At 37.2% G+C, this 11337-nt stretch overlaps 2 protein-coding genes across 2 annotated transcripts; one reads left to right on the top strand and one right to left on the bottom strand.

Moving 5' to 3' along the window:
- The first annotated feature begins 289 nt into the window (after nucleotides 1–289).
- On the top strand, nucleotides 290–6835 carry LOC105058430 (uncharacterized). Its single transcript, XM_073249257.1, is given in 7 exon segments — nucleotides 290–934; nucleotides 1467–1590; nucleotides 2530–2644; nucleotides 3139–3175; nucleotides 3809–3932; nucleotides 3935–4084; nucleotides 6464–6835. Coding segments are annotated over 7 exon segments (819 nt in total). The 5' UTR covers nucleotides 290–727; the 3' UTR covers nucleotides 6526–6835.
- Nucleotides 6836–9677: 2842 nt separating this feature from the next.
- LOC105058431 (protein PHOSPHATE-INDUCED 1) lies at nucleotides 9678–10858 on the bottom strand. The gene is given in 2 exon segments (XM_010941367.4): nucleotides 9678–9859; nucleotides 9862–10858. Coding segments are annotated over 2 exon segments (948 nt in total). The 5' UTR covers nucleotides 10757–10858; the 3' UTR covers nucleotides 9678–9806.
- Nucleotides 10859–11337: the final 479 nt, after the last annotated feature.

Raw genomic sequence — 11337 nt, 5'->3', positions numbered from 1 at the left:
TGAGCTCAACCAAGCAAATAATGTATTGATTGACACCCAAGTGGCCCCCATTCTGCTGACTTGCTACGGATGATTCATATCCTAATTCCATCTATCTGGCTCGCTTGCTGAACAGATGGGTCATTAGCAAAAAGGATTTGCCCCGCATCTTTTAATCCCCTCCTTGGCTACAAGACACAATAGGTTAACATGCTTTGTTTCTTTGTGTATAAAATATCCTATGGATCATTGGCTAAGGGAAATTTGTGAGTTTGAGAGAGAGAGAGAGGAGAGAGAGAGAGAGACTTTGAGGGGTTTGTATATTAATTGGTGGAGAGAGAGAGAGAGGGCAATGGGGAGGGCAGAAAAGACCAAGTGGTGAGGTGAGAAAGCCCAGGAGGGGTCATGCAGCTGTCATTCGATACCCCAACCCCTCATACAGCGAGGAGCCCCTTTGCACCTGTCGGATCCCCATCCCAGCCTTGCTAGATTCCTCTCTATTTCTCTCTCTCCACCCCCCTCCCCCCCCTCTCTTGTTCTCTCCCACAAGCCTCGAGGCCAGGTCATGGAAGGTGGAGAGGCCACCAAAGAAGAGGAAGAGAAGACCACCCCAAGAAGAGAAGAAAGATCACAGGGCTTACAAACTAGCTAGCTAGCTCTCCTTGTGTCCTGTGAGAGAGATATAATAGAGAGAGAGAGAGAGAGAGGATTGTTATCTTCCTATAGATCATACTACTATTGGGTATCCATGGCTTCTTCTAGTCCATCTAGTTCTAGTCCATCTAGCTATAGATCGAGGTTTGGGGACACAACCTTGACCAAGGTCTTCGTGGGGGGTTTGGCATGGGAAACGCCGACCGAAGAGCTACGGCGATACTTCGAGCAGTTTGGCGAGATCCTCGAGGCTGTCGTCATAACCGACAAGAACACCGGCCGGTCCAAAGGCTATGGCTTTGTGAGCTCTCTCTCTCCCCCCCCCATCTCCTCACTAATTTCATCATGATCTATCTAAAACTATTGGCTCTCAACTGTTTTTTTTTTTCCTCTCTTGTACAATAGTTTACAAGCCGATGCATCTTTTCCTAGATTTCTCTCTTTTTCATGGCTGAAGAGAACCAAAACTATAGAGTTATTGCCTCCATCTCCTCTTAGAATATCCAATATCATCCTAGGTATTTGTCAACTATTATGCTCTCTCTCTCTCTCTCTAGTAACCTTTGAGAAAACAAGATTATCCAAGAAGGTGAGATTTAGTCCCACCTTATGGGCTTTTTTTTTTCTTTTTCATGTAAAGAACATCTATGATCAACAAGTTCCTAGATTGAGTGAGGAAAAATTTGTTAATCTTAGGAATGAAACATGGTCGATGTCCCTAAATGGAGGAGACAAGAAATAAATGGACTTTGGTGAGGTTGTTGTTTTTGGTGTGTGTTTCCATAGCGGTTTTTGCTGACATTGGAAGAGGGTCTATAAATGGCTACGGGCAGGTGACGTTTCGTGACCCGGACTCGGCCAGGCGGTCCGTGGCGGATCCCAACCCGGTCATCGACGGACGGCGAGCCAACTGCAACATCGCTGCCATGGGCCGGCCTCGCCCATATCCCCCTCGAGGTACTCTACCTTTAAAATATATATATATAAACTTATTTTATAAAAGTAGTACATTGATATTATTATGATATAGAGGGCAAAAATAAATAAATAAATAAATAAGATTACATGAAATGATCGTGTGATGATCTAAAAAAGGCCGAGAACGATGAGACATTGGTGGGCCCCAACAGCTACCTAAAAAGTAGGGTTACAGCCCATAGGATTGGCTTGTTGAGTTGGACTCATTTGGCCACATGAGCTTGAAGCAAGCTTGGGGGGTGGAATCAGAGATGATAATTACGTGATTATATTTGTGGACATTAACAATGCAATGCAGACATTAATAATGTCACCATTTCTTTTAGTGATTATCTGTTTCTTTAGCCAGCTAATGATGATTATCATATTGAGGTTAACTTATACAAATCGATAACGTTATCTATTTAAAAAAACTATTGGATGGTTGCCTTTGTGGGTCAAAGAAAGTGGGTTACAACGAAACAAGAATGCCATTTAGCTTCTCCATTATCGTATTATAATTATTAAATACAATTGCAAGTTTAGGGTTTCAAATATGTACATGATATTTTATATTTTCTTTGATAGCAACCATTTGATCAATATTTAAAGATTTGTATTTATTGATGCTAGGCCATTATTAGTTGCCGATATATGAATTACATGCTTTATGCTTAAGTAAGTCAATTTCGTGTGAAAGCTAAGTCAATCTTGGAGCCTAGGAAATGCACATAAACTAGCTACAAGGAGAAAATCAAATGAGCACAGCTCAATTTAGCCAAAAGCTAGGTCAACTACAATAGTTGACAGGCACAAATCAAATTTTCTTTTTTTTTTTTTTTGTTTGTTTTAAATAAACAGATGTGGGTCTTTATAGACTTATTATTTATTAGATCTTCTTTTAGTGGCTTTTGAATTCATGGAAATTTTGTTCTACAGGGAGGAGTCAAGGGAGCCCTTATCAGGGCCCATCTCAGGCTGTGGGCCCATCATATGGCAGGTTGCCAACCCAAATGCCACCTGCTCCTCCAGTCCTCTACCCTACTCATTTTGGGTGAGTATCCCTAAACTTTTGGTATCTGGTATCTACTCCAAAGGATGGGCCCATCCTTTTTCTGTGCATGGGACACAAGGAGAGAGAGGCCATTTAATGGATTAGTGGGAGCTATGCCACAGCATTCAACCCAGTGGTCCCTCTCTACAAGATACATCATGGAGATGGAGGGACCAAATAAATGGCTCCCGCTACGTTCCAATATGGTTGCTTGCCTCAGATCATGCATCCAAAGGGACCCATACTGTTCATTTAGGTCGGCTTGATTTGTGCCGATCGATCGGTCTCGGCTAGGTCAATGGGTGCAATCTCATGCGGTGCATCCATGGGTTCCCATTGTAGATGCAAATTGAGGTTCTTGATCATAGATTGCTTGTTTATTGTCTAGTCTTGAGGCCAATTGGGTCATGCAGGCCTAAAACTGACTTCCATGCTTGCTCTTCCCTTTTTATGAATGCATCTTTTCTTATGCATTGATTGTGTTTACTTTGCAGGTACTTGACCTACCCAGCTGATTACGGATACCAACAGGTCAGTGCTTTTTCTTATGCATCTTTTCATGCTAACCAGTCTCATACTATAGTGCCAAATTACTAAGTCTCTTTTGGTCACATTAGATAGTGGAGTTCACTAGAGTTTGAGAGGTTGGAGGTATCTTTCACTACCCATCTCCCCATCCCAATCAGGAAAAGAAAAAGTTTCATGAGTGGTTTGGGAGACTTGTTTCCTAGTTTAACATTTTTTTAAATTTTTCAGGCCACGGTTCTTAATTGTTAACTTGATATAATTTTGTCTTCTTTGCTATATAAACAAATTATTTGATCATAATACTGCAGTAAATAATCATTCTTTTTTCATTTTTGAACATCTCTACTGCATTTGTATTTTCAATATGGCAGTAGTTTTTTCAATTACTAGTATTGCACATATTTGCATGACAATTTCTTTGGATTACAATGGTCAATTTGCAATAAGACATAGACATTAAGTATTAATTTCTCAGTGCAACAAAATCTTTGTCATGAGAAAGTGGATCTGTTAAAATGCTTTTGTGTTAAAGAATGAGGATGCATGGAAGTTATTATTCAGACAAAAAATAGTGATCCCTTATTATTTATGCTTTTGTGTACTAACATTAGTTTTGATTATAAAATGTGTGAACAGGCTATGTACAATCCTCAGATGACACCACAATACTACCCTCAATTGTATGGTTCTTCTTCATCATCGACTTTAGGTGTGCCATATCATTATCCCCACATGAGGTACCCAATGATGACCCCAAGGGCAAGTTTTCATCAACACCACAAAGTCCACGCCCACCATATATGCAATATCCTATGGTACCCATTGAGGGATCCATCTCTCCTCCATCCTCACAGCCTTATACCTTCCAGCTCCAACCCCCTCCACATGTAAGGCAACCCCCAAACACCATAGGTAACTTCTTCTAAACCTTTTAACTTTCTACATTTATATACAACATCAATTGCTGCATATTTTAATATTTTCACTCAAGGTTTTTCTGGTGCTTATAAATCATCCATGGGCAGGCATACTGAGAAGGTTTTGATGTCAATGAGTTTACTTAATTAGATTGGGTTAACTCAGGTTGCTAGAAGCCATGCCTAGGCTTGAATTTTTGGCCAGAGGGTAAAGACCATGTGATGGACTAGCTTATTTCTAAACATTATAATACTTGTAGATTTGAAGGCATAATTTGATTCATATAGGACAAGCCCAATAGCATTTGCAAGACAAGTGCTCCTGTATAATGTTGTAATACATTTCAAATTAGGCAGAGATTTTCATGGCTTATTCTTTGACACCTTTGAAGTGAGATGGTATGATAAACATGCCTTAAGATCTCAATGAACAAGAACTCTTTTTTATACCATTTTCTTTTATAATTCTAAGAGTTTTCTTTACATGAAATTAAAATCTGAACAATTTTTCTTTACAAAGAATGGAAATACAACAATAAAAATTATGGACCTTTGATAAGAACAAATGCAGGGATATGTGCTATATAAAGTCAAACCAAGTAATTGGAACTTGTATCTATGATGAAATCGGCAAAATCTTTTTTAGTACAAGATGTAAATTCTCATATCTAGATTCTTATCATCTAATGCTAATCCAAAGATTTAAAAACATAATGATATGGTGTTCTTCATTTATATTAAATCAATCAAGATGGATAACTTTTGTTTATGTTTTAATCAATAGATTTAAAATCAAACATTGGCCCCTGTTAGCTGAAATTAATTAGCACATGAAGTAAATGTGCTTGAGTTTGTTATTTATTATTAGTGTAGCTTCTCAATTTATTTGACTATTTCACTTTAAATTATATTGTGGATAAAAATGAGATACTAACTACTGTGACACTTATCCATGCTGGAAAGTAAGGATGCCAATATACACGCATACTTGGTTAATTAAATGCAATTAGTTGTATACAAAGAAGTAGCTTTAATTTCTCTAATAGATGACATTTTCTAATAATAGACAAATAGTCAAATATTGAAGACTTCTGGAAGAGTTGTTGCTTGACAATTGATTACCTTTTAGATTTAGATTTCACATCCTATTCTACATACTCATAGTCATTTATCATTAATTTTTTTCTGTCTTACTCTCAATATCTCCTTATACTTATTTTTACAAAATTATCAATTAAATTATGTTTCTACAATCAGATAATTATGTTTCATGTACGTTTAGAATTTAGTGTGTAAGTTATCGTTCTTGGTTGTTTTTCTTTTCTTTTTTATGGCCAATATATCTTTATAAGATTATGATTACTAATTTTAAGCAATGATAGTCTAAAATTTCTGAAATTTAAAATCCTTATTGATTCTAATGGTAACCCGATGCAGCAAAACTAATTAAACCAGACATATATAGATTTATATTCTAGTTTTCCAACCTTTTCATAGGTTGTCATTACTTTGATTTGTATTTGTAGTTTTTAACTTCCTAATACACACTCTGGCCGAATATTTGATGTGAAAATGTCATACTAACTTTTCTTTCTTTTTCTTCCCCAAGAGTGTTGTTTAAGGAGGAAAGGGGGATTTGGTTTGAGAATAGTGAAAAAAGTTGGACATATTTGTTCAAATTTGGAATCGTTTATTCTTTAACAAATTTAAACTACACCATTTGATCGAGGTAATTTGCTGGTTGTCTTATTTTAATGAGTTTGAGTATGAAGCATGAACAAGAGGATTCTGTAAATAGATTAGCAAATCTTTTACATAAAAAATAATTATTAACTTGCTGTTGATTCTCCTAAAAACTAGATTAGTTGTTCTTGTTTATGATAATTAAAAAGAGAGGAATGGATAAAAATATAATTATTTAAGAAAATTGCTAAGAGAAGATTAAGGACATAGATATTATAGATACCACTTAATAATATGTTCTTGTATTTTTATATTTTATATTTCTTTTTATTATTATGCTCTAAATATGAGATTGTTTTCCTGGTGGAGGAATGACTTGAATATATATTTAGTGTTACTAACTTTAACTAAATGTTTTGATTATGAATGCAAATAGTTTGTGCTGTGATTTTGATCATAAATACTTAAATTATCAATAAATATATTATTTCATAATTTTTCCAACCTTTATATTCTACAATCTATTATAATGTGCAATAACTGATGACATTCTATAATATTAATGCATAAATTTTATTTTGGTTTATTTGTTACATAGCATTACTTAGGTAGATAAAGAATTATTATTTTATTATATTTATAAAAAAATTATTTGTCTAATTTTAAATATTTTATTTGATGAATATTTCAGATTCACAAGCTTCTCAACAACCAACCACAACTACTACAAATACCGATGGTGGGAATGCTTGAGGAAGGAATTTTACATCCCTTTGGTGCTGAGTTTGCTCATCATCATAATATTATGGAAATAGTGAAAAGATGAAATCTTGATAAGTGCTATTAGCACCGGAGGTCTAGATTTATTCTTTTTTTATATCATGCAAAAACATTCTTGTCCATGATAGTTAAATCGGTGATGAACTATTACAAGCCTTAGGATGGGCACTAACTCAAAATTATCTTTTTTTAATAGAAAATTCTTTTTATTTTTTCGAGACAACTCTTTAATGTATCAAATATTAGATCTTTATGTATTTATGAAAATTTCAAAGTTCAGCGGATATGGAATCACAATTTATAAGAGAAACTAAACAAAATGAGATGGAAGAGAGAATTCTTTTATTTTTTTGATGTAAAGAGAGTATTTTTTAATAGACAGGAAATTGTTAAGCTAAACATGTGAGATAACATTCTCTTCAAGCTCATTTTTGATAATTATTATATTAATTTTGATTTTTCAGAAGATCTGAACATGTGCAATGACTAAGCACTAAAGATAAACTTGTTAAAATAGCCATCTAGCATTCACTACACATTGCACTTAAAACTATTGAAAATTGTTGTTTGCATGGGTCACTTAGTAGATAATCATGTGTACAAAAAAAAAAAAGAAATAGAAATTTTGTTTATTAGAGAACATATTTCCAATGCAAATGTTTCAGAAAAAAGGATGTAATCAATAAAACATTTTGACTAGATTTCTTTACATTGATGAAAAATTCAATAAAAACTTTTTATAATATCTTATAATGAGTGCAGATTTCTGCTCCCGACTATTTGTTATCATTTAGGTTACGGCCCTCTGATTGGTCTATACATGGTCCAGATGAAATTCAAGAGGATATTAGAATCAGAATTGAAATGGCCAAATCTCTCAAACGTTTGGTTCATTACTAAAATCAGAATCATAATCGAAATAGGAATAAAAATTTGAATTCTTAGAAAAGGATAAAATGGATTGAGTTTTAAATAGATAGATCATTTCTATTCCATCCTAGAATCAGAATCGGAATAGAACTCCTTCCAATCAAATGGTTAGAATGGAGGTATCTATTCTTATTTCGATTCTAGACCCTAACTCGCCCTAACCAAACACCCCTCAAGCATCCATGTGGACCCACCTTTTTGTGTGGTAGAGAACCATGGAGAGAAGGCTCCCTCACCTTCAGCAATCTCTGGTATCTTGATGTAATCTTATGGGCCACCAATAGTTATGGTTTTTTGACGTATCTTTCATTCAATGTTTTGGTTTGTACAGCCTCTGTTTTGCTATCAGTAGGCTGTTGATTTTGTAATCCTCTGTAATAACTCTTTCCTTTTGGCAATGAAGATTCCCCCTTTTTCTACCAAAAAAAAAAAAAAAGCCACCCTCACCAGTCGCCACTTAATCTGCCGGGAATTCTGAGGACCCTCCAGAACTCCAGCTTATATAAAAGCAACCCGATGACCTCCTTAGTTCCTCAAGCTCGGCCCTGTTGCACCCTTCTCTTTTGTTTAAATATATTGAACCTATGCTTCTATCTGATTTAGAGACAATTAAAAGAATGCTAATTATTTGCCAAAAGTACCTTAGGAGCCATGGATAAATCAAATGCACAAAAGATTTTGAGTGGTTCAAGACCAGGCTTCATGAATGAGAACAAGGAAAGGACATATGCAATACACATGAGAAAAAAATAATAAATAAAAGTAAGAAAGAAATAAAAATTTAAAACATGAGTAATGTTACAACTCACTCCATTTTTTTTTTTTTTTTTGAGAAAAGTCACAATGTCTGAGAGAAAAAAGTTTTACATCTTACACTGAAGAAGAAGTAAATGAAGCAACTCAGCAAATAATTGCTATGCCGTAACTTTCATGCATTAATCCTTTTTTTTTTTTTTTTGGGTTATAGTGAAAACTCAATAATGCATTCTAGCGAGAAGATGTAATAATATTGCTGGTCGGGATCCAGTGTAATCCAACCTCGGTTGTTTGACACCTGACCAAAATGGCTGTGGGTCAGACCTGCGGCAGCTCGAGCAACTCGTGTCCATGGTTACCATCTTTAATTTTAATCTTTGGCCTCGTTGATTGGTTTGTAAGAGGAGTTTTGTTGACGCAATGATGAGACCAAAATCAAAAATTTCAAGTGTTCTTTTTCTTGGTAATGCAAAAATTTCAAGCTTTTTGAGAAAGCTTCCATGAAGTGTAGGTCTTGATGGATGGTTACTTGTTTTTCTTGAATCAATGGGATCTTCTGGTAGTGTTTGAGTGAACTTTCTGATCCATTGGATTTCATAAAATCTTGTGCTTTCTTTTGCTTGTTCATTCTGCTTGACAAATAAAAGCTCTTCAATTCTAATTTTTCCTCCTAAAAATTTCCACTTGTTGATAATTCTATTGACTTTTCTTTATATAAAGACTGCTGGTTCAGAGTTTCTGCCTTTGTCATTCTTGTCATTCTTGTTTTATGTCCAGAGGCAAATGGAATCATAGAAAGACAATGGAGTGGAGCTCAAAGGACTTGCTCAAGGCCTTGGAAGAATTTGGATGGGTTTGGACCATAGCTTGGCTATGGTTTCTTTGCTGGTTCAAAACAGACTCTGATAATAGAGAATGATGCCTTTAATACCAGATATTAAATTTTAGTTACAATTATTGCTAAAATTTGGTCAACCATTTGGGGATACAAAAATTATCACAGCACAGTCATATTAAATAAGTTATTAAATAGACGGTTATTTGAAAGAATATACAAAAAAAAAAAAGGGGGGGAATATTGTATAAGAAGTAGGATTCCACTATCTTACAGAGTGATTGCATATAGCTATAGTTTCCACTGCAGTTATATAAGGTTGTTGCTAATTTAAAAATTTTTATATGTTACAAATTAATGATCATATGTTGTTGTATCATTTATTATTCCTTTCTCTTCCATACATATTTCTAACTAAATTCTTTAAAAATATATTAGAAAACACACATTTTGCGGTTTCACATTTTTATATTCTTCACCATCTGAAATCTTTTGAAACCTTTGACAAACTTACCTGATATTTGTTTTTGAATTGAAGAGAAATCAACACTTCAAAATTCTATCCACACAACGGAATGCCTACCATTATTATTATTCCACTCCGAGCACCTGGAAATTCCTTTCTTCTCATCATTCCATTCACAGATTAATCAAAAATCTACTAAATTGTTTATTAATTAAATGCAACCATTTACAAGGAAACCACTCCCAATCCTCCTCCATTTCCAGACATTCATACAATAGGAGAGCAAGAAGAGGTGGCAGGGTCCAACATCGCCGGAACCAAAACTTCCTCCCATTCACCCCCTCCACGTTGTAGCAACCCCCGGTGCCGGCATCCACCAGCAGCTCTCCGGCGTAGCCCGGGTAAGCCCCCTTCCCATATACCCCTCGGCACGCCGCCCCGACCTCGACCGGCGCCCCGGCGTCCCCTTGGAAGTACCCGTCCCCGAACGGGTTGGTGACCGTCCCGGCCAACAACGTGGCAAGGTTGATGACCATGCCATCAGCCCCAACGTCGCCGTTTGGGGCCACGAGGGGCGGCCCCTGCGGCCCGTACACCGGCTGGTGGAAAGGCCACGCGCACTGGCCGGGGCACTGGCTTGCTGAGTTCCCCACCCAAATGTAGGCCGCGCCGGCGCCGGCGCCGGCGAGCGCGCCATGAGACCCGCAAGAGCTCATGCAGAAGCCCTCCACCGCGACGTCCTCCGCTGTGAGGACTAGTACCACCCCAGCTTTGGTGGGGTTGGCCTTCGAAGCCAGCTCGGGTAGCTGAGACCTCTGGAGTAGTTTGCCGATGGAACAGTGCTCGTCGGAGATTTGGTTGGCCAAGGATATTTGTGTCTTCTTCTTTCCAACTTTGTGCAGTAGGCTATCGATGGCGTTCCACCATTTAGAAACAGAGGGTGTGGTGGATGTGGAGGGTAGCTTTTGGTGTGGTTGGGGAGTGAGGGAGAGGAGGAAGTCTGAGATGATGGACTTCTGGGCTGGGGTGAAATTCCCATACCAAAGTATAGAGATGGGGATGTCCCCTTGGAGTAGGACACCTTTGTGGTATGTGAGAGGGTTTGGAGGTGATTGGTATAGAGAAGCTAGCTTTCTGGACCCAGAACATTTATTTGCAGAGCTAACTAAGAGTAGGAGAAGAAAAGGAGCTATTTTGTTTGAAAGGAAGGAAGCCATTGGAGGAGGAGAGGAGTGTTGTTATTTTTGAATTGGATTTGGAGGTGGTGATGGTGCTGAGGAAAGGGGAAGGTATATATAGGGGAATTGGGTGCATGAACTAAGCAGGGGGTGCAGAAGAAAGTTGTTATATGGTGAGGTCCATTTCAGCTTTCTTGGGAGATTAATGATGAGTGATGGACCACAGCATCTTTCTTTTTTCTTGTGACTCAGGTTTATCTTAACATTTTGTATGGAGATTGGGGTAGCTCACATAGATTTGGCTGCCTGCTTTCATTAGGGTATGGAAGTTGGGGGATAGTTAAATCTAAGAGGGCAGGTTTTGGGTTGCATGTGTTGGATTGAGAGTTCCTAGGTGTTTCCTTGTGGCAAAGCATGTCAATTGTAAAATGGATTACTGGAATTTTTAGGTTATTTTGATGACTTGAAGACTAAGAATGCTTTGGGTGGAGTGCAGCACCAATTCAAGGCACTGCTAGTGAGGATAAGGGACAGAATCTTGTTGGAGTTGATTTTTGGGAGTCGGCTGGCATGCACCTATTCTGAAGGGAATCCACTATGTGATGGGTTCAGTAGGGGGA

This window comes from Elaeis guineensis, chromosome 15 (assembly GCF_000442705.2).
Source record: "Elaeis guineensis isolate ETL-2024a chromosome 15, EG11, whole genome shotgun sequence".
Lineage (NCBI taxonomy): Eukaryota > Viridiplantae > Streptophyta > Magnoliopsida > Arecales > Arecaceae > Elaeis > Elaeis guineensis.
Note: the sequence above shows the minus strand (reverse complement) of the source record. Positions and strands in the feature narration are given on the sequence as shown.